This window comes from Staurois parvus, unplaced genomic scaffold (genome assembly GCF_062004578.1).
Source record: "Staurois parvus isolate SC_StPar_1 unplaced genomic scaffold, SC_StPar_1.0 ptg000922l, whole genome shotgun sequence".
NCBI classification, from domain to species: Eukaryota; Metazoa; Chordata; class Amphibia; order Anura; family Ranidae; genus Staurois; species Staurois parvus.
In genome coordinates this window covers 1-23,955 of record NW_028318718.1, presented here as the reverse complement: position 1 = coordinate 23,955, position 23,955 = coordinate 1, and the positions used below count along the sequence as shown (strand labels likewise).

At 42.7% G+C, this 23,955-nt stretch overlaps 1 protein-coding gene across 1 annotated transcript; it reads right to left on the bottom strand.

Annotated features, from left to right (window-relative positions):
• Window positions 1-12,839: 12,839 nt before the first annotated feature.
• SLC30A2 (solute carrier family 30 member 2) lies at window positions 12,840-20,458 on the bottom strand. The gene is made up of 6 exons (XM_089656629.1): window positions 20,316-20,458; window positions 19,688-19,841; window positions 17,878-18,055; window positions 16,939-17,044; window positions 16,694-16,828; window positions 12,840-13,327 (listed from the first exon to the last, which is right to left on the bottom strand). The coding sequence occupies exons 1-6, from the start codon at window positions 20,431-20,433 to the stop codon at window positions 13,182-13,184; spliced, it is 837 nt and encodes a 278-aa protein (XP_089512755.1). The 5' UTR covers window positions 20,434-20,458; the 3' UTR covers window positions 12,840-13,181.
• Between the last annotated feature and the right edge of the window lie 3,497 nt (window positions 20,459-23,955).

The window sequence follows — 23,955 nt, the reverse complement described above, 5'->3', positions numbered from 1 at the left end:
TCCCTTCGGATCTAAAGCAACTGCACTTGCAGTGCACAGTATATTTACCTTTAATAAATCAACCCCATAGTGTTACATGTATTTCTTAACATCTGTTTTGTGAGTGCATCTATTTTATGTGCATTCAAAATGTTTTGTTTGCTATTCTTAGCTTGCACATGTCCCCGTCCCTCTTGTGGCCACGCTCATAACACTGCAACTAATCCCATACCAGAGAGTAGAAACCAATGTCTTTTCCCTGCTGCATCATCCCATACCATAAGGGAGGCGTGTGACAGGTCCCAAATTTATTCTGCAAACGACCCTAAACATACAGCCAATGTTATTAAGAACTATCTTCAGCATAAAGAAGTCCTGGAAGTGATGGTTTGGCCCCCACAGCTGTAGGAGATGTGCTGATGGACAAAATACATGTACAGTTTTAGGTGCTGGCAGGATAGGCCTCTCTGAAGAGATGAGTTTTCAGGGATTGTCTAAACGTTGACAGAGATGGAGATAGTCGGACACATTGAGGAAGGGAGTTCCAGAGGATGGGAGCAGCTCTGGAGAAATCCTGGAGGCGAGTATGGGAGGTAGTGAGAAGGGAGCTAGAGAGCAGGAGGTCTTGGGAGGAATGAAAATAACAAATTGGTTGGTATTTTGAGACCAGGTTAGTGATGTAACTAGGGGCTAGGTAGTGGATGGCTTTATAAGTTGTAAGTATCTTGAATTTTATTCATTGGGAGAGCGTGAGCCAGTGGAGGGACTGGCAAAGAGGGGTGGCAGACACTGAATGCTTGGTAAGGTGGATGAGTCTGGCAGCAGCATTCATGATGGACTGGAGGGGGGATAGCCTATGCAAAGGTAAGCCAGTGAGGAGGGCGTTGCAGTAGTCAAGAAGGAAGGTGACCAGGGAGTGAGTTAGAAGCTTTGTGGTGTCATTGGTTAGGAAGGAGCATATCTTGGAAATGTTGCAGAGGTTGAGGTGCAAAGCTTTGGACAGCGATTGGATGTGGGACTGAAAGGATAGTTCAGAGTCCAGGATTACACCTAGCACCCTGGCATGTGGGGACGGGTTGATGGTTGAGCTGTTGATGTTGACAGAGAAGTCAGCGGAAGGGGCACATCAGGGAATAAATATTATGAGCTCAGTTTTGGATAGATTAATTTTCAGGAAGTGGTGTGACATCCAGGCTATGTCTGTTAGTAGTTTAGTGATGCATGAGGAGACTGATAGAGTGAGCTGAGGGGTAAGGAGATAGATTTGCTTGTCATCAGCACAGAAATGGTATTGAAAGCTATGGAAGGCAATCAACTGACCCAGAGAAGAGGTGTAGATTGAGAATATGAGGGGTCCCAGGACCCCAATGGAGAAAGGAAGAGGAGAAGAGGAAGTAGAATTGTAAGTGACACTGAAGGTGCGGTGGGATAGATAGGATGAGTACCAATGAAGAGCTCAGTCACGGAGACCAAAGGAGTAGGAGAACAGAATAGTGTCCATTGGTTTTAGCCGTTAGTAGATCGTTTGTAAGTTTGAGGAGCAGTTTCGGTGGAGTGCTGAGAACGAAATACAAACTGAAGGGAATCAAGAAGGTTATTCTCGGTGAGGTGGTTGCTCAGCTGGTTGTAAACCAGGCGTTCAAGGAGTTTGGAGGAAAAGGGGAGTAAGGAGATGGATCGAAGTTTGTTAAGAGTGCGGTTTAGTGAGGGCATTTTAAGTATGGGGGTTCTAGTGCATGTTTTGGAGAATTGGGGAAGATGCCGGATGAGAGGGAGAGATTGAAGACGTGATTTAGAGTATTGGATAGAGCCAGAGGGTGACCATAGCATTTGCGATGAAACACGGTACAGGGGGCATGTGGTTAGGTGGGTGTTAGAAAAAAAGTTTAGCAACCTTGTCTATAATAGTGGGGTTGAATGCGGGAAGTAGTGATTGTCCCTGTGGAGTGTTAAGTAGGGGAGGTATCTTCGTGTCGGAGATCTCCTCACTAATTGTATCAATATTTCTTTTTGAAGTGATTGGCGATCTCCGGGGCAGTGAGTGAGCTAGTGGGTGGAGGCAGCGCAAGATGAAGAAGAGAGTTGAAGGTAGAGAAGAATTGACGGGGATTGGATGAGAAGGTGTTGAGAGTAATAAAGTAGGTCTGCTTGGAGGGCAGATTTATATTGGTTGATGTATTTATAAGACTTAGTCGTACGCTACAGGCAATCAAGAGCACGGCTATGTTTTTTGAGACCTCTGGTGTCATCTGTTTGCCAAGGTTATAGGGGTCAGGGCCTGATTGTGTAGGGGGTGAGCTTGTCTAGGGAGGATGACAGTGAACTGTTGTAAACAGAAGTGGCTAGATCTGGGCAGGACAGGGATGATATTTGGTCATAGAGATGGTCAGTAGCAGAGTAGAGAAGAGAAGGGTTGAGGTGGCAAAGGTTTCTACGGGTAACTGTTAGGTGGTTGAAGGGAGAAGAGCCGGGAGACAGGGAGAGAGTGAAGCTAATAAGGTAATCAAAGAGCGGGAGAGGGTTGTTGGAGAGGTTGCACAGAGTGCATAGATAGGAGAATACAAGGTCAAGGGTGTTGCCATTGGAGTGAGTAGAAGCCTGTATCCATTGCTTCAGGCCAAAAGAGAAGGCTAGATTAAGAAGTTTAGAAGTATCAGGAGTGTTAGCATTAAAAGTGAAGGTGAAGTCGCTGAGAATGATTGTAGGGATTTCAGAAGAGAGAAAGAACGGTAGCCAGGCAGAGACGTCATCAAGGAATGTAGATACCGGTCCAGGGGACCAGTAGAACACAGCAGTTCTTAGAGAAACAGGAGAGAATAGACGTATACAATGTGCCTCAAAGGAGGAGAGTGTCAGAGAGGGAGGCGGGTGAAGTACCTGACAGATGCTCTGTGGAGAAAGGAGGATTCCTACTCCACCTCCCTTCCGTCCACTAGGTCTGGGAGAGCAAGTCTTGAGAAGGCCACCATGGCAAAGAGAAGCAGTGTCAGAATCATGAAGCCACGTTTCGGTAATGGCAAGTAGGTTAAAGGAATTTGTGATAAAGAGGTCGTGAAGGGGGGTGAGTTTGTTACAGACAGAGCAGCGTTCCCAAGAACACAGGAAAAGGGGAGGCTGGCTTTGGGAAGAAGAGACTAAGAAGAAGAAGAAGAAGAATGGAGACTAAGTTCTGTGGACTGCAGCTGCTGCCAGAGGGTGCAGGGTGATGGCAATTTATATGAGGCAGTACTGTGTTTATATATATTTTGTCTAAATATAAAAGTCATGTATAATGTTACTTGAATCTTGGTGTGCTTTGTGTATTTCTTCCAGGTATCTACTGTGAAAGACTGCCTCCATGCAAGCTGTAGTAGGTGGGCCCGTTCAGTCCCTCCCACAGCTCTGCTTTCTGCACAGCACATTAATGATGTCACTGAGTCTTTTATATGGTAATACCTGGGGGATTGCTAAAGGGTTTGGTGCTCACAAAAATGGGTTTCTATCTTCTGTGGCTATTGAGGAATATATTTGAATGAATAATTTTGTGCCAGGAGTTTTTTTATGCTTTAATGGATAAAGAAAGGCACTTGTACTTACTGGTAATCCTAAAGGCCAGTTGAACTGTCAGTTTACAACTAAACATATTTCATATACCCCTGCTGAGTCAGACCTCCAATCAGCAAGAAACATGGGCTTTGCTGCTTGCTGAGATATAGAGCTAAATCAGTAGAGGCATATCAGACCTCTACAATGAGACCACACTGAGAGCAAGAGTCCTTGCTGGCAGGGGACAGGCTTTTACACTAAGGCAATAGCTGCTATCTAAAGAAAATGAATTACAAGACTATGCACTTGGAATCTATTTAGCAAATTTAAACTAAAAGGCCTTAAGGTAAGGTCTGGTAAAAGATCTTTTGGACGTTTACTAAATAACTGCATACCTGGGGGGGGGGGACTTTCCCTGTTCAGGTCAGTACTCTTCAATAATTTATATTTCGAGCACTGACCATTCCTTGGACTGGACCTACGAGACCTTCTAAGTACATGCAGCCCAGATAGAATTTACAGACGACAAAAACTGTCACAACTAGTAACTCCTATTCCTAGTTGATGTGTCCAAGCCTTGTTTCTATCATACCAGGTTCACTGCTACTTTATTTGAATACAAATTTCTTTGTTCTTTTTCTCAAGTTGGGTTCTGTAAGAAGACCGCTCCAGACACAATGTTCATGGTTTGACAAAGGGATTATCTCAAAAAAAAAAAAAAAAAAAAAAAAAAAAAGGGGCTATCCTGGTAACCAAGTTCCACCTTGCCACGACAGCAAGCAATCTCCTGTCACGGATCCCATCCACCTACAAAAATTGGCACATCCTATCTGCCTTCAGTCTGGATTTGACCAACAGTTAGAATACTGTTTAGCGCCATGTGAGACCTTTTAATGATTTATTTAAGAAATGATGTTTTTGAACTGAACTCTTTGATTCACGTGGATTCATGGGCTCTGAATTTATCAGTATATAAGCCTGTCCCACACAGCTGACTGCACAGAGTGTGTGTACAAGTATCTGGGGTGCCTGTTCAATGTGTTTTTATTTTTGTGCTTTCTCCCACCAGCCCAGTGGTCACTGTGAGGGTGCCCATATTTATCCAAGCACCTGTAACTGTTCCTCCTGGCTGCTGCTATTTAACCTTATGTTGGAGTGGCGGTACAGCACCCCACATATGCTGTTTAGTTTACAATAATGTTTATTAACCCCTTCCAGCCCAACCTCAGCATCTCTTAAACAAAATCTTTATGGCCAGGGGACAAGAAGGACTGAAGATCACATGACCACTGTGAATGTCCCACAAGCTTCTGACCATTACTAGAGACCGGGTGCTGCCTATGCAAACTCAGTCACTGTGATGGCAGTACACAGTGAGTGTGTTCTCAGCTCAGAATCCTTGGCCATCCATGGAGGCATATGTATGGTGTGTGGGTGTTAAAGCCCACCCTATTTTCTTCCGCACATATGAATTATGTGAGTAACAAGATGTTCAGCTGCACTCTATGCAGTGTTCAGACAGGGTATTCTCTAGTCAGTAATTTCTCCCTTTCCAGGGAACAGATTTGCTGCAAGAGCAACATGTTGACAGACACCACGTACGTGTGTTCAGGCCTGTCTGGCCTTTCAGACAGGCATTCTGATTAGGCTGACTCCCTAGACCCTCTGGAAGCAGAGCAATACAGTCTGGTCTCCAGCACATCTTAGCCTATGATCATACAATTAAATAGCAGCATCACTCCTCTTTCCCCACAAAGTTTTTTTTCGTTTCAGTGTAGTGCAGGACACAGATTTATTTTACCTACTTTATCAGCTGTATATAAAAATGTCATTTTTTTTATGAATACATAACTAGATTAAATGGTTGCTTTTAACATCTTCCAGGGATTAAACTTGAATTCCACAGAAAAAAAAAATACAACATTGTGAATTATGGCCATAAATCAACTGCAGCAATGTTTTTCCTCTCCATAGCATTCCTTTGCTTAACCTCCCTGGCGGTATTCCCGAGTGTAGCTCGGGGTAAAGTTTCAGGACCACAAGCGGTAACCCCGAGCTACACTCGGGCTTACCATGCGACGCTGATCTGCTATCCCTCGATCACATACCTTGTCCTGCGCTCCCGCGATGTCCCTCCTGCAGTGTCTCCGGCAATGTAATCTGGCAAATGCCAGCATCTGTCTTCTGGGTTCCGTCCCCTGTGAGCGTCGGGACGGAATGGCGGAAAATTTGAAAATGACAAAAAGTGACATTCACTAAAATCACATAGTAAAACATTACTGTATCAAACCATTTTACATACATTTTGTCTTTAGTGCTTTGTCCTGTGCCCTGCCTGCATTTTTACTGTTCTTTCTGCCTGGAATCTGAGAAATGTCCATGGCGTCCAAAAAGCGTCCCTTTAGGTCAAAATCGGTTTTTGACCGGCTAGAGAACAGAGATCGTAAATTAGAACCACTTGCAGAATTGAGTGATGATTCGTGGGGAAATTCGTCATCAGACACTGAAAACGATTCTGCGACCTTGCTCAGTGATGTGCGAACTTGGCGCTATATTTCAAATTTCAGTGTTTTTTGTTTGATTATATTATTGAATTAAATGATTATATTATATTTTTTTATGATTATTTATTAAATTATAATTTATGATTTCGTGTTTCAAGTTTTATCCTACCCGGGATGTTTACTAGACTCTTGTTCGGACAGATTTCAGTGAGTTATTCCTAAAAATTACAGGCCTACAATAAAAAAAAATACATATTTCCATGAAAAAAATGTACCGCTTTCAGAACAGAAATATGGACATAATCAGACCGCTAGGGAGGTTAACAAAGGGGCATAGGCTACTGATTTGTTCTCAAAATTTCAAGGGTTAGTTCACCTTTACAGAAAAACTCTAAAAAAGGTGACATAACATGGTGGCGCTGATCAGAATGCATCTGGTCTATCCTGGCAGTGCAGAAGGGAGAATAGAGAAAGCAGCAGGAATTTCAAATCCCCAGGCCAGTGGAGCAGGTGTGAGAGCCCTGACAGCTGAGGATTGTGGGTAGCAAGCACAGGGGTGCAGTCTGGTGTTGACCTTTTATAGTAAAACTGTAAAGCTAAAACAAACACTTTAGGTAATAAATCAATGGCAACTAATTAGGAGATCTATGTAACTCTTCCAACTTGTAGCTGAACTCTAGGTAGATATAAAAGACACAAATTATTGTGGCTATGTACATTTTTAAATGCGAGCAGAGTAAATAGCTGAAGTTGACTAGGAATATATTATACTGGACTGCATGTGTACCTCATCCCTAATATACAATACAAAGAAAAATGAAAAACTTGATGGGACTTTACTGGTACATAAAGCAGACAACCTCATGTAGTACATTAAACATATTTATTAAAATTCATCTTACAAACACATTATATAAAAACAGTACTTTGCTAATAAGCCCACAAAAGGGGGGGGGGAGGGAGCGAGACACACATACACACACGAGTACACCCCTCACATTTTTGTAACTATTTTATTACATCTTTTCATGTGACAACACTGAAGAAATGACACTTTGCTACAATGTAAAGTAGTGAGTGTACAGCTTGTATAACATTGTAGATTTGCTGTCCCCTCAAAATAACTCAACACACAGCCATTAATGTCTAAACTGCTGGCAACAAAATTGAGTACACCCCCAAGTGAAAATGTCCAAATTGGGCCCAAAGTGTCAATATTTTGTATGTCCACCATTACCATTATTTTCCAGCACTGCCTTTGGGAATGGAGTTCATCAGAGCTTCACAGGTTGCCACTGGAGTCCTCTTCCACCTCTTTATGATGACATCACAGAGCTGGTGGATGTTAAAGACCTTGCGCTCCTCCACCTTCCATTTGAGGATGCCCCACAGATGCTCAATAGGGTTTAGGTCTGGAGGCAAGTCCATCACCTTTACCCTCAGTTTCTTTAGCACGGCAGTGGTCGTCTTGAAGATGTGTTTGGGGTCATTATTATGTTGGAATACTGCCCTGCGGCCCAGTCTCCAAAGGAAGGGGATCATGCTCTGCTTCAGTATGGCACAGTACATGTTGGCATTCATGGTTCCCTCAGTGAACTGTAGCTCCCCAGTGCCGGCAGCACTCATCCAGCCCCAGAGCATGACACTCCCACCACCATGCTTGACTGTAGGCAAGACACATTTGTCTTTGTACTCCTCACCTGGTTGCCGCCACACACGCTTGACACCATCTGAACCAAATCAGTTTATCTTGGTCTCATCAGACCACAGGACTTGGTTCCAGTAATCCAAGTCCTTAATCTGCTTGTCTTCACAAACTGTTTGCGGGCTTTCTTGTGCATCATCGTTAGAAGAGGCTTCCTTCTGGTACAACAGCCATGCAGACCGATTTGATGCAGTGTGCAGCATATGGTCTGAGCACTGACAGGCTGCCCTCCCCCCACACCTTCAACCTCTGCAGCAATGCCGGCAGCACTCATACATCTATTTCCCAAAGACAACCCCTGGATATGACGCTGAGCATGTGCACTCAACTTCTTTGATCGAACTTGGCAAGGCCTGTGCTGAGTGGAACCTGTCCTGTTAAACAACTGTATACTCTTGACCACTGTGCTGCAACTCGTTTTCAGGGTCTTGGTAATCTTCTTATAGCCTAGGCCAGTGGTCGGCAAGCCGCGGCTCGCGAGCCACATGCGGCTCTTTACACTCTTTAATGCTGCTCTTCTGTGTGCCGGGCACCCGCTCCCCTCCCTCCTCTCGGGCAGCCGCCCCAAAAGTCAGGACTCTGCAGCTAGCCCAGCAATGGGCAAACTACGGCCCGGCGGACCTTTTAATCCGGCCCGCGGAGCATGGCAAACATTGGCTGTCAGGATGTAGGCGGGGCAGCGTGACAAACTCCTCTCACAGTCCGCCCTGAAGACCGGAACGGCGCGGGAACACGGCGAGAGGAACGCGCGGAGCAAAGGTAAGTGAATTGACACAATATGGGGGATGAATTACTATAGGGGGGATGAATTACTATATGGGGGATGAATTACTATATGGGGGATGTATTTTCAGTTTTAAAAATGTGGCTCTCAAAATAAATTTCAGTTGTGGTTTTGGCGAGATTTGGCTCAGTTGAAAAAAAAAGGTTGCCCACCACTGGCCTAGGCCATCTTGATGTAGAGCAACAATAATTTTTTTCAAATCCTCAGAGTTCTTTGCCATGAGGTGCCATGTTAAAGTTCCAGTGACCAGTATGAGAGTGTGAGAGCGATAACACCAAATTGAACACACCTGCTCCCCATTCACACCTGAGACCTTATAACACTAACGAGTCACATGACTCCGGGGAGGGAAAATGGCTAATTGGGTCTAATTTGGACATTTACACTTAGGGGTGTACTCACTTTTGTTGCCAGCGGTTTAGACATCAATGGCTGTGTGTTGAGCTTTTTTGAGGGGACAGCAAATTTACACTGTTATACAAGCTGTACACTCACAACTTTACATTGTAGCAAAGTGTCATTTCTTCAGTGTTGTCACATGAAAAGATAGAATAAAATATTTACAAAAATGTGAGGGGTGTACTCACTTCTGGGACTATGTACAGTGGGGCAAAAAAGTATTTAGTCAGGAACCAATTGTGCAAGTTCTCCCATTTAAAAAGATGAGAGAGGCCTGTAATTGGCATCATAGGTAAACCTCAACTATGGACTCTCAACTCTAGAGCAGTGATGTTTTGGGGCTGTCACTGGGCAACACAGACTTTCAACTCCCTCCAAAGGTTTTCTATGGGGTTGAGATCTGGAGACTGGCTAGGCCACTCCAGGACCTTGAAATGCTTCTTACGAAGCCACTCCTTCGTTGCCCAGGCGGTATGTTTGGGATTATTGTCATGTTGGAAGCCAAGTTTCATCTTTAATGCCCTTGCTGATGGAAGGAGGTTTGCACTCAAAATCTCACAATACATCGCCCCATTCATTCTGTCCTGTACATGGATCATTCGTCCTGGTCCCTTTGCGGAGAAACAGCCCCAAAGCATGATGTTGCCACCCCCATGCTTCACAGTAGGTATAGTGTTCTTTGGATGCAACTCAGCATTCTCTCTCTCCTCCAAACACGACAAGTTGTGTTTCTACCAAACAGTTCTATTTTGGTTTCATCTGACCATATGACATTCTCCCAATCCTCTTCTGGATCATCCAAATGCTCTCTAGCAAACTTCAGACGGGCCCGGACATGTACTGGCTTAAGTAGGGGGACACGTCTGGCACTGCAGGATCTGAGTCCCTGGTGGCGTAGTGTGTTACTGATGGTAGCCTTTGTTACATTGGTCCCAGCTCTCTGCAGTTTATTCACTAGGTCCCCCCGTGTGGTCCTGGGATTTTTGTTCACCGTTCTTGTGATCATTTTGACCCCACAGGGTGAGATCTTGCGTGGAGCCCCAGATCGAGGGAGATTATCAGTGGTCTTGTATGTCTTCCATTTTCTAATTATTGCTCCCACAGTTGATTTGTTCACAGCAAGCCTCTTGCCTATTGCAGATTCAGTCTTCCCAGCCTGGTGCAGGTCTACAATTTTGTTTCTGGTGTCCTTTGACAGCTCCTTGGTCTTCACCATAGTGGGGTTTGGAGTGTGACTGTTTGAGGTTGTGGACATGTGTCTTTTATACTGATAACAAGTTCAAACAGGTGCCATTGATACAGGTAATGAGTGCAGGACAGAGGAACCTCTTAAAGAAGAAAGTACAGGTCTGTGAGAGACAGAAATCTTGCTTGTTTGTAGGTGACCAAATACTTATTTTCCACCATAATTTGCAAATAAATTCTTTCCAAATCAGCCAATGTGATTGTCTGGATTTTTTTTTTCTCATTTTGTCTCTCATAGTTGAGGTCTACCTATGATGCCAATTACAGGCCTCTCTCATCTTTTTAAGTGGGAGAACTTGCACAAATTGGTGGCTGACTAAATACTTTTTTGCCCCACTGTATGAATGTATGTACGTATATACACACAGCTACAGCACCCACACAGAGGGTCAAAACATGGTCTTGGGTGAGCATTCACATCAAGAGCCCCTACTCCCTAATTAAATGGCGCCCTGCAAAAAGAACAGCAAAAACAGTTCAACTCTTAAAAAAAAAACAAAAAAAAAAAACAAAAAGGGGCAGGGGACAAAGGAAGGAGGAGGAGTTAATACATCCCAAGCATAACTATAATATTATTATACAGTATTTATATAGCGCTAGGTTTTCTCAGCGCTGTACATTATAGTGGGGGACAGAACATGAGCAATACAGTAACAAAACATGAGGGGTTCAAGGGCCCTGCTCTTTCGAACTTACAACCTAGGAGGGAGGGGATAGTGGTAGAGGAGGAAGTGGCTGTGGGGGATGCAGTTGTAGGAGGAGATCGGCTGTTAAGTGAGGGCGGGGTAGGCTTCCCGGAAGAGATAGGTTTTCAGGGTGCGCCTAAAGGTGAGGAGGGCAGGCGACAGTCTGATGGATTGGGGTAGTGAGTTCCAGAGGATGGGGGAAGTCCCGGAGAAGTCCCGCAGCTGGCGTGGGAGGTGGAGACCAGGGAGCCAGAAAGCAGGTGGTCTTGTGAGGAGCGAAGATTACAGGTAGAGTGGTACTTTGGTATCAGATCGGTGAGGTAGTCTGGGGCAGCATCACGAATGGCTTTGTATGTCCGTGTTAGTAGTTTGAATTTAATGCGTTGGGCAATCGGGATCCAGTGGAGGGAATGACAGAGGGGGGTGGCAGAAGCGTAGTGGTTGGTAAGGTGGACGAGTCTGGCCGCTGAGTTCAGGACAGATCGAAGCGGGGACAATCTGCGATGAGGCAGGCCGGCGAGAAGGTATCCGCAACAGTCCAGATTCGAGACAACAAGAGAGTGAACGAGCTGTCTAGCAGTGTCTGGGGTCAGGAACAAACGTATTTTGGAGATGCTGCGGAGGCGGAGCCCGCCAACGATTGGACACAGGGTTGGAAGGACAGGTCCGATAACTAGCAGTAGGTCACTCGCTGACTCAAGAGACAAGCAGCAGGTATATTCGTGTTATCCATATGCAATATATTCCATGGATATGGTCCAAGAGGTAATCTAGATATAACCATATGTATGAAAGTCAGTATGGAATTATCCACGTTCTAAAGAATCATAATATCCGGTAAAACATTCCCAAACCCCTACCTGATAATCCCAGCCAAAGCAAAGGTGTGAGAAGAATGCGAAACCAGACACTTATTGTATAGTACCAATATGCTCCTTTCAATAATCAAATGTCTCATATGTATCAGTACACAAAAACTTCTAAGTGTGGCTCCTGCAAATCACACAACAAATAGCCATGCATAGTGATCCCCCAATAACTACTCCATCCATTAAACCAAGTCAAACATCATATCTCATACCTCTAAGTCACTATATTGCGTAAACCGTCCACTGTGTGCCTCAATAGCACCAAAAGCAGCGGTGCATTATGGACGACATCTGGGAGGCTGGGCTGTTTGAGCCCAGGGTCTCCTGCGGTGGTGGAGCCGAGGGGGTGGTTGCCAGGCATTGACTCCATTTAGCTGCTGCTTAGGTGTACACACACATAAATTATACTATATATATATATATATATATATATATATATATATATATATATATATATATATATATCTCTATATCTATCTCTCTCTCTCTCTCTATATATATATATCTCTCTCTATCACACACACAAAACACATCGACCGCTTGAGGACATTGATGCCATAGAACATGGTGCTGTGGTTTTTTTTTTTGGAGCTTATTAGCCAAGTACAGTTTTTATATAATGTGTCTGGAAGATGCATTTCAATGCATTTTTACTGGTACATAAAGCGGACAACCTCATGTAGTACATTAAAGTCCCATCAGGTTTTGTTTTTCTTTGTATTGAATTTGACTAGGAATCAAACTCTTGGTCCCTGAGTGGAAGAGGAAGAAGCATAAGTAACCAATTAGTTCATATGCTGACAAGGAGCACACTGATTAGAAGTAAAAAGGAAAGTAACAGAGCAACATCTTCTTTCCTGTCCAGTCACAGGTTGAGGGTAGGTTTTTGTGGCAACATTGGCTCAGAGCTAGAGGGTTAAATTATGCTGGCTGTTTTTCAACCCAAAAGACTGAAGACATCTAGTGGAGGAAAAGAAGTATGGTAGTAGGAGAGGACTCAGGATTATAGAAAAGTATTGCAAAAAAAGGTACAATTCTAAATGTATCTTTTAAATTGAACATTCTGTTGCTTAATTTTGACTGGAGTTCTGATTGAAATGTGTTTGATTTTACTTTCTTTACATAGACACAAATTTGCAGATGTACAGAACATTAAAAGGTTTTATTTTTGTTGTGATTATCACAAGTCTAACTCCATAATTATGTGCAAAAATCCGCAAAGTGTGGAAAAGGTAAAGCACCAAGCATTCTTACTACAGATGGTTGTCACAACTTATCTTCTGGAGTAAACCAGTACTAATAAGACTTGGGATCAAAAGTGTTCCAAGTACAGGTCTGTTCACTGCAGAATCCTTGACAAAGCTTTGCACCCACATAAGACTGCATGCAGTCATTTGCTTAGGAGTCGTCACAAAGGAGGCAGTTCTTAGCTCCATGTTCAAGTGAATGCCACTTAATGTACATAGCTCAAGGTCCAAATAATCCTTAGTCTGTTGGGTCTTGACACTCTTGACAATCTCTCATATCTTCTGAATAATTTTCTATTTGGATTGTAGTCGTGTGGAAGTGGAATTTACTCTGAAGGCGAGAACTGGCTTCTTTCAGTACCATCTGAGAGTCTGCATCTTCATCTGCAATATAAAAGGAAAAAAAAAAAAAAAAAAAAAAGGAAAGCAATGAAGCATCAAGTATAGAGATAAGTTATCCTAAACCAATAGCACACTAAAAAAAAAAAAAAAAAAAAAAGGGAACTAAATGGACAGGCTGAGTCACAATATAATTTTATACATTTTTCCAAATCCACAAACAGAATGCAGTATACAAAACTGAAAAAGAGAAATTAATAGGGCCAGTAGCACCGGGCTGCCTGCAGCACTTTTTTCTCCTTTAAATATGTTACAGCACAAGGAGAAGCACTTTCCAAATTAATCATCCGAAATGTCCACTGCATTGCCAACCATGAAACAGGAATTTTGTTTAGTGTACTAAGCCTTCACATACAGCTTACACTATTAAAACGGTTTTAATTTTTTTCTTAATTGGGCAGCACAGCAATTAAGTAGTTAGGACTTCCACACAGCAGCACTAGGTTCTATGGTTTGAATCTTAACCATGGCGCTGCCTGCATGTTTTTCCTGTGCCTGCCTGGGTTTCCACTGGATACCCTGGTTTTCTTCCCACACTCCAAAGACATGCTGGTAGGTTAATTTTCTTCTGTCTAAATTGGCCCTAGTATGTGTATGTATGAATGTGAGTTAGGAACCTCAGATTGTAAAGCTTGAGGGCATGGAATAATGTGAATGTATTAAAAAAAAAAAAAAAAATTTAAATGCTGTATAATATTGATGGTGCTGCACAAGTTAGTACCTGTAATAAATACAATGCACTTTTTTTTCCACACATACATGCACATATACACACACATTGCAGCTATAACAGCTTCAACTCCTCTGGGAAGGCTGTCCACAAGGTGTAGGAGTGTGTCTATGGGAATGTTGCACCATTCTTCTTGAAGAACATTTGTGAGGTGAGGCACTGATGTCAGATGAGCAGACCTGGCTCGCAGTTTTCGCTCCAATTCATCCCAAAGATGTTGGGGTCAGGATTATGTGCAGGCCAGTCAAGTTCCTCCACCTCAAACTCGCTCATCCATGTCTTTATGGACCTTGCTTTGTGCACTGGTGTGCCGTCATGTTGGTACAGGAAGGGGCCATTCCCAAACTCTTCCCACAAAGTTGGGACCATAAAATTGTCCAAAAGGTCTTGGTATACCGACGCCTTATGAGTTCCCTTCACTGGAACTAAGGGGCCAAGCCCAACCCTTGAAAACACAACCCCACAACATAATCCCCCCTCCACCAAACTTTACACAATGTAATCAGGCAGGTACCGTTCTCCTGGCAACCACCAAACCCAAACAACCATCGGATTACCAGACAGAGAAGCGTGATTCGCCAATCCAAAGCACACATCTTCATTGCTCTAGAGTCCAGTGGCAGCATGCTTTATACCACTGCATACAACGCTTTGAATTGCACTTGGTAATGTAAGGCTTGGATGCAGCTGCTCGGCCATGGGAACCCATTCCATGAAGCGCTCTACGCACTGTTGTGCTAAGCTGAAGTACCATACAAAGTCTGTAGGTCTTTAGTCATTGACTCTGCAAACAGTTGGTGACTTCTGTGCACTTTAGCATGTGCTGACCCTGCTCTGTCATTTTACATGGCCTACCACTTCGTGGTTGAGTTGCTGTTGTTCCCAGTTGCTTCCACTTTGTTATAATACCACTAACAGTTGACTGGGGAATATTTAGTAACAAGGAAATTTCACGGATGAACTTATTGCACAAGTGGCAACCTATCACGGTACCATGCTTGAATTCACTGAGCTCCTGAGAGCGACGCATTCTTTCATAAATGTTTGTAGAAGCAGTCTGCATGCCTAGGTGCTTTATTTTATACACCTGTATCCATGGAGGTGATTGTAACATCTAAATCCAATAAATTTGGAGGGGGTGTCCTAATACTTTTGGCTAATATATGTCACATTTTAGTTTTATTGGCCATCAGTTTCAGTGTTCATTTTTCGTCCTAGTAGTTCATGTTATTACCAGTGGCATAGTCGCTCTCATACAATCCTTTTCTTAGAGAGTGGAGTTTCTCCGACCAAAAGGTCTGCTTTTTCAGGACATTACTGGGAGGTTTAAATATATTTTCAATTAAGAATATCAAAAACATCCCCAATTATATTCCATATTAAATGATCATCTGAAAGGAACTATTCATCTAAATGCAAGGAATACACAAGCAGTGTGATTGTTTTTAGGTTGTGAAGATATTGCATATACCCTGGGGAGAGATAATTATATGGTACTATATAGAATCAGCCTTCCAAAACGGGGGGGATGAACCTTAGTATACTGTTAAAGTGCATGTCAACTCCAACAATGATCTTCTATTTGCTGCATTTTGGTCCATTTATTATACAATTGGATAATTGTGTAAAGCCCATTTGATCAATTCTATTGTTAGAAATTCAGCACTGCCCTGTGTCCTCTGCACACTTCCTGTGTCATCTCCAAGAGACCTCCTATGTTGTACATCTCTGATTATAGGAATGGTTGAGCAGTTTAGCAAGACAATAGGAAGGCTTGACAACACTGTCAATGCTGCGTGTTTTAAGCCCACAACAGGGCTTACGAGCACTGTGTATTTCTGGGAGATAAAAACGCATATTTTCTTTACTTGCAGGGTCTTTAAAGAAATAAAACTGTGGGGAAATGTGCAAGTATTACAGAGATGTACTACATTTGTTTCTTGACATACACAGTAAGCGCTTAAATGAGTCAGTGACATACTGAGAAGTGCACAGTGCTTAAAGTGGGAGTAAACCCCTTGGTTGAATTTTACCTATAGGTAAGCCTATAATAAGGCTTACATATTAGGTACAGTAAATATTTCTTAAATGTGCACGTTTAGGAGAGATTTAGCCTGTGACGTCACCAACTGCCGCCAGGCACATGCCCTCTGTAGGAATGGCATACCCATACTGTTCCTTCAGAACACTGCCGTAAAGAGTGACTCCTGTGTGCGCATGCATGGAGTGAAGTCATCAAGGCTCAGCCATTCATACCACAGAAGCCCATGAACCCGGAAGGAAGGCCAGCTAAAGATGGAGGCGCCTACAGCGGTGGCTGCATTTTTTGGAAGTCTGTCATAATGTGCTAGTTTGCAGTGCTACTAGCACATTAAACTGCCTGGATCCAATTTTTTTTTCTGCTTCGGTTTACTACTGCTTTAAATCTAATAGAACACAGCACAAATGTAGTATGAAATGTACAGTTTGCATGAGACTAATTGCAATGACTTTATTGAATATTTTGAAATTGTTACAATTTGTGGCACTTTGCTTTTTGCACCATTTATCAAATAAACCGGTCAGTCTACAAAAATATGGACCAAGAATCACATATAGTGCTAGATTGCCTGGTAACTTACTTATTGCTATGTGAACGGAAAGGACAGGCTGAGATACTGTAAGAGCCCAAATATGGAGGCTGTGAAGAGCCTTCACTCCACTTATAGAAAGCAGGGTATCCTTTACCATGTTGAAGTCCACACCTTTGGGAGTGCCTGTACGAAAAAGGGCAGAAGAAAAAAAAATGACTAATCCTTCCTTATGGGATCCAACATATACTGGATCATATTCTTGTTTCTGTTGGGATACACTTAGCATCACTTACCCTCCATTAGTACAAGCAGGACATCTCTGAGAATGGTCAAGGTTGTTGCCAAAACAAGGATCGAGAACAGAAATGTGCAGATAGGGTCAATAATCTTATACTCTGGCTGGGAAAAAAAAAAAAAAACACAACTATTACCAAATCAGCATGAGTTATCCTGATGGTGCATTCTCTATATCATCTAACAATCTAGAATAGAAGAGTCCCACATCTAAATACCACAAGTCATGGTTTTGGTTACTTTTTTTTTTTTATTGCTGTAAGCTTCATTCATAATATAAAGGGTGAACAGTATTATGGAACTGAAGAGGAAAACCAAGCCTACACATGTGGCCTGTATCTTTCACTATAGGACTGTAATGACACTATATTGAAGTTACTAATGTCTGCACAATACCTACTAATTTTTTATTTTATCATCAACGCTTCACATCATGCTTTTAGTAGTTAAAATTTTTCACAACCAGTCACTGATTTTACCTCTAACATATTCAACTAGTTGTGAAACACATGGAATATAGGAACTGTCCATCAATGGAATTGCTAGCCATCAGTTCAGATCAGACAGGTCAAACAAGATTTATCCTTGCTTTTAAAGCTACTCAATTCATGTACAGTAGGTGGCATAGGAGGTCATGGGGGGGGGGGGGGGGGGGAAGAGAAAAAAAAAAAAAAAAAAAAAAAAAAAAAAAAAAAAAAAAAAAAAGAAAAGTGTATGTAAACTCCAAGAGATTTTCCATAATTTCCTGTCTCAACAGAAGGCCATGGAAAAAATTCCCAGTAAGAACACAACAGTAGTGAAATCTGACAAACTTCAACCCCTCTCCACATTCAAAATTAAATCAAGTTTTGGCTGGAGCTTTAGTCTATTAAATATCAGAGTTTACATTCAAAATGACATGAATGTACCAAGATTTAAAAAAGCTAGCAGTAGGTTACCTTGAAATAAATTACATAGGCAGCAACAAGGACACCAAGACTTTGTAGTAAATCTCCTACGACATGAATAAAGGCAGCTCGGACACTAGGGTTATTTAGCTCTCCATGGCTGTGTTCATGAGAATCTGAATTTCCATGACTGTGTCCATGTCCAGTTTGATGCAATGTCAACCCCATTCTGCAAAAACAGAAACACATACATTTTAACTTAAGCTAGATACGTTAAGCCAGCCATAGATTGTTCAAATGGTCCCTGCTGAACTAGTCGAGAATTGAGCTGTCTATGGGCAGGTGGAGTGTACCCAAGTGGATCCACTGACCGACTTGGGTACAACCAGCATGTCGAATTTTCGGTTTGCAATTATTACCAGGGGCTTTAGGTGCTAGCAATAATCATTGTGTTCTCCCAGAAGGAATGGCTCCCCACACCCTCCCACTGGGAGAACACAATTGCATCAACCCCCCCACCCAACACTGACTGTGTTGATGGGGGAATATCACCATCTATGGCCTAAGGAATTCAGAGATTTGGAAAAGGCCAAGAGCAATAGAAGGCATTCATATTGAATATAATTTTTCTAAAACCAGGAATTTAATGTAATTTTAAAAATTTTCCCATGTGCCGCTGTAGATCAACATCCTGGAACAAGTAGTAGCTCTATATATTTATCTTTACACAATCTCACTTCATCTACATAGAACTAACAGGCATTGCATTTCCCCAGTATTTTTTACAAAGTGCAGACTCCCACATTTGTTACTTCTAGCCTCCAGCCTAGAGAAGCTGCTGGTATATTCAGTGCTAGATCATCCACACGACAACCTAGGGAGTAGCCTAAAGCCAAAAGGATGTCCAGGGGGACCCACTTAGAACGTTTATGGGAGGAAGGATCGTGCAGTAGTGCAGTTTAGTCAAAGCATTTTCCCTGCTTGTCATCTCTAAAAGGAAGAATGTCCGATTGAGTGGACAATGCTAATAGGGCTTTGTGCCTATTGCATTCCTTATCAACGTTGATCAAAAAAACACACACACACACACACACACACACACACACACACACACACACACACACACACACACACACACACACACACACACACACACACACACACACACACACACACACACACACACACACACACACACACGCACCCTGCTCTAGGATTACATTCCAAATGAATCAATACCAGGGTATGGCCTTGTTCACATGGGCTGTACTATAGCATACCCCCATGCAAGGTCAGGTTCACAGGTGTTCCATGCATCCCCATGTAGGCAGTCCCATGGGAAACAGTGGCTGCACAGACAGCTGCTACTCCCAATATGATCTCCGTCTGAGGGCAACTGTGCATCCCCGTGCAGGTAAACATAACACTGCACAGGCGCACACTATAGTACACGCCATGTGAACAAGGCCTTTAACACACTGGCCTTCTTTCACGTGCTGCAGGGAGGCGATGCAGTCAATGATCAAAATAGGCTCTAACTAATGTGAAACACTTGTTCAGTTTTGGGGGGCCACATGCTTGTTGTCACACGCTCATATTCAGATATGCAGGCTCAAAATTGGAGAGCTGCATTTCTTCTGTGATTGGTAGCAGCAGCTACTATAGACTTTGGAGAAGACAATGGTCAAGATCACAACAATGTCCTGTTAAAAGTACCAGTTTACAAGCTTGTTTAGCGCCATTATGAATATAGAACCAAAAATATGTAGGAAATTTATAAAAGAATCAATCATTTTTGGGTTCAACCTTTAGTGTCCATTTGGTTACACAAAAAAGTTGAAACGGCTATTGGTTTACATACATGAGATTAACAGCGACTGCACATCCAGAGGTGATTAGCATTGCTTCCCCTTCAATTTCATAGTTTCCTGAAATTATTCGTTCCACAGCTAAATACACCAAGACTCCAGTTACTACCCAGATGGAAAGGACGGATAGAAGAGCTCCTAGAATTTCTAAAAATAGAAAGGGTACAATTTAAAGAGAGCAAAGCAATCAGATGTTGAATACAGTCTGCAAAAAGAGGAAAAAAACTGCAATCTTAGCATCCCCACTGTCAACTTCACTTTATTAATAAATATAGTTGTTCAGTACTCAACTGTCTACATATGACCCAAGTTACACGTGATTAGAGCCAGCTGTGGCAAGATTCACAGGTGGTTGTAGACAGTTGTGACTGTCTGTAACCGCAGGTAATCGTGACATGTGCAATTATATTTGAACAGTCGGAGGATAGCAAAAGCTGCTGTCAGCCCACCATTGCTTTACACAGGTTTAGTGCTGCAATCACCATTGAATTCAGAAGCAGAAATATGCTGGATTCTTGCCGCAGCTGGAACAGCATGTGTTAATAAGGCCTAACTGTGCCACTGGTCAATGCACAGTAACATCACTATCTTACAATTTCCTAAGGGAAAGTACCATCATACCTGCTCGATGCCAGCCAAAATTCATTGTTTTTGTGGCTGGACGGGAAGACATCCAAAGAGCAAATAAACTTATCATCATGCTTGCAAAATCTGTCAGAAGGTGAGCAGCATCCGTCATGATCGCCAAACTGTGTGCAATGTAGCCACCTGTGAAATAGAATTTAAAGAAGTTTAATAAAAGGAGTGTCAAAGATTACGTGTTCTTTTTATTCACATAACCAGATTAACAAAGAAGGCAAATATTATAAATGAGCCCATATATTTAACAGTAGGCAAAAAGTTACAAGCAAGCAGGCTGTTCATCCCTTTTTAACCCCCACACCCCCTTACCCTCACCCCTACTGCAAGAGCCTCCAGAAAATTCTGTGCAAGTTTAGCTTTCTCTGAAACTTAAGCAGGCCAGTCTTCCCACGTTCTACTTTGACCAGAGCAGCATATGCACTTTTTATAAACAAGACCTAAAATATTTTATTACCTCCCCCTTCTACAAAACATGATTGTTTTATTGAGGTTATAAAAGCAATACACAAACCGCAGAAAACAAGACATGGTTAAAGGATAAGTTCACCTTTGGGAACATGTTACATATTCCACCCTAAAAACTGATGGAACATGTAACATGTTCCCACTGCCGCCCAATCATCCCCCCTCCCTGTGACAGCAGTATGGGGAGAAATTCCCTGTACTAGCTGTCAACAGAGCAGCTGTGTGGGGCTCCGCCCACACAGCCCTGCCTTTTCATTTAGTTTTGTGAAGGAATGAACCACAAGTCCCGACAGCCTTTGCTGCTGTTGGCTTGTAGTTCTCAATGAACTACCATGGCGCTTTTGAGTGCACTAGGTAGTTTACCGAGTCTTCCTGCCAGACCACATCTCCTTGCCCGTATGGGCACACAGATACACTAACAGGTATGCAGGAGTCCTGCATGGCACCAGAGATCAGCTGATCGCTGGTGCACTGCTTTCCAGTAAATTCACATTTTTTTACTGGGGGGGGGGGGGGGGGGGAAATAAAAAAAAAAAAAAGTGAACTTATCCTTTAAGTGCAATACACAACCAAGAGGTCATTATCAAAAGTAACAAGTCCAACAAGACAAAGCAACATCAGCACACCAGTGTATTAGAAGTCTCACGGAGTCATACAAGAGCGGAAAACACAAAATTCTATAGTCCCCAGCCAACAGAGGGGAGCAGTTGGGTGGGGCATATAGGAAGATATACACATGCTGTTCCAGCTGCGGCAAGAATCCAGCATATTTATGCCAGAATGAAGGGGGGCAGACGCAAGCACAATACTCCAACTGACAAACCCACCAATTCCGATATCAGAGAGAGGCCCCTACCACACAAACCCTACTTTGACATCCAGGGCAGCCAAACCTTCTCGTACTTCCATGGGTGTAATGCAAGGCTGGACAAAAAACCAAGAGCAAGTCACACACACTGCACAGGTACGATCAAAACCAGCACTCACACCATAGTTTCTAAGCTTGTGAGGGACACACTACCAAGTGTAAACCTGCCCTGGCACATCATGCAGCATTCTCTCAGCACCCCAAGAAATAAACAGACTCCAACTGCAGTGTTCTTGCACTGTCAAAACCTCCACTTTTATTATCACACAACACCCAGGAGGATATTTGTTATGGTCATCACAATCTGCATAATACACATCAATAGTAATGAGAGTATTACAGCAAGAAATAAAACAGATTTTTGACAGCGTCACAGCATAGAATTAATGCATTACCAAAGCTACAGGAAGAACGAAGGAAGAGACCTCATTGAGACACAGTGCACAGGAGATCGAGGAGAAGCCTGGAGCATGACCGACGAGTCCATGCAGCTTCGGCAAAAATCCCAGCGTCAGAGCGTCTGTCCCCCATGTGGAATGGCTTCTAATCCCATAGTCTCCAGGCTTCTCCTAAATGCCCTCATTCAATGCCTCTGGCCACAATCTCAGATTGGGCGACACCTCTTCCGCTCAGATGGGGGCTAGATAAAGTAACAGACTTTTCTAAAAACGGAGGGGGATTCCAGTCAGGCAAAAAGTATCCCTGCAGAGAGCTCCGCTATTTCTTTGACAGTTCTTTGACATTTATAACGGCTGCAACAATGTATCTAATTGTAGCTGAATAAAAACATCTGTATCTGAAATGGATACAAATAGATACAATGTTGCAGCCGCTATAAATGTCAAAGAACTGTCAAAGAAATAGCAGAGCTCTCTGCAGAGACACTTTTTGCCGGCTGTAGATGGGATGAAAATTGGCCGATTTTTTTTTACCGTTCCTGGTAACGTCAGCCGATTGAACGACCGATTTTTCGTTTTTTTAAAGAAAAGAAAAAAAAAAAAAAAAAGACCGGTTTTCTCCCCATCTATGGCCTGCATAAGGGTTCTTTGTAGGGAAGATCATCATCTGAACCAAAAGAAGCTGAGGGCTAATAGACTGGAGGTGAATCAAGGCATTACAAATTAAACAAAAGTAAAAGCTTACCAATGTTGTGCATTATATTTAATATGCTACGGTTTTAATATAAAAAGATTTATAGCCGCCCCCCCCCCCCCCCCCACCTTTCATGTCCAACTGCCCTGTATTATTCTACTGTAAAATGCCCTGTATATTCTACTTCTGGGTAGATTAAAATGTACGATATAAGAAATATATTCTACAGTATTCAAGTTCTGTCTGAAAATCTGCAAAACAGCGCACTAGGTTTTTTTTCTTTACTCCCCCCCCCCCCCCCTTTCCATATTAGCTTGTTATTTATATTTACCAGTTAACATTGATATTCAAGAATTATTTTTTCAAACTTTACATATTTAAAGTGCGCACACACATACACACTCCACTCTCCCTCCCCCCCCCCCCCCCCCCCCCATTTTCTTCTCCCTTTCGGTTTTTAGCTGATTAATCGAAACAATAAAAAGATCAGCCAACTAATTAATCATGAAAATTAGTCAGTTGTGAATCTGGTCTCAACTCTTCACAGTTGAGACCTGGATCTAAAAATGGATGGATCTATTTTTATATTCTGGTTCTATTTTAGATTTTGGTCTCAACTGTTAGATCTATTTCTAGATCCCAGTCTCAAATTTTTTTTTGCCCTAAATCCTGGTCTCAACTAGGGCTGAAAAACAACTAATCAACATTATAGTCGAAAATAAAAACAGTTGTCAACAATTTTCATTGTCAATTAGGTGGTCAGCCAATTAGTTGTCCTTCATACAGAATGCATTATTTACTGTATGAACAGTGTACTGAGCTGTATGTCTGATGCACTGTGTATACATGTCAGTAGCGCTTGCTTTCTCTCCCTCCTCACAGGACCTAGATGCAGCAGTACTCAGATGCTATCAATCACAGCCAGTGAGGAGGTATCAGGGGGCAGGGCCAAGCGCACAGAGCAGATAAGGATCAAGCTATGTGACCACTCTGAAGGCAGGAGGAGCCAAAATGTATATCCCCGCCCCCACACCCTGTATGTAGTTTCAGGTCTGACCCTCAGTCAAAATACCCTGTATGTCCTATAAAAGATAAAAACACAAACACACACTTGCCAAAACTATTGGAACCCCTGCCTTTACACGCACATGAACTTTAACAGCATCCAAGTCTTAGTCCGTAGGTTTCAATATT

Coding starts and splice junctions, on each gene's coding strand:
- SLC30A2 (XM_089656629.1), bottom strand. CDS start 20,433: ATGACGGATGCTGCTCACCTTCTGACAGATTTTGCAAGCATGATGATA. Junction 19,842..20,315: donor TTTTGGCTGGCATCGAGCAG/GTATGATGGTAC, acceptor TTCTATTTTTAG/AAATTCTAGGAGCTCTTCTA. Junction 13,328..16,693: donor TTCCGTTCACATAGCAATAA/GTAAGTTACCAG, acceptor TTTATATTGCAG/ATGAAGATGCAGACTCTCAG.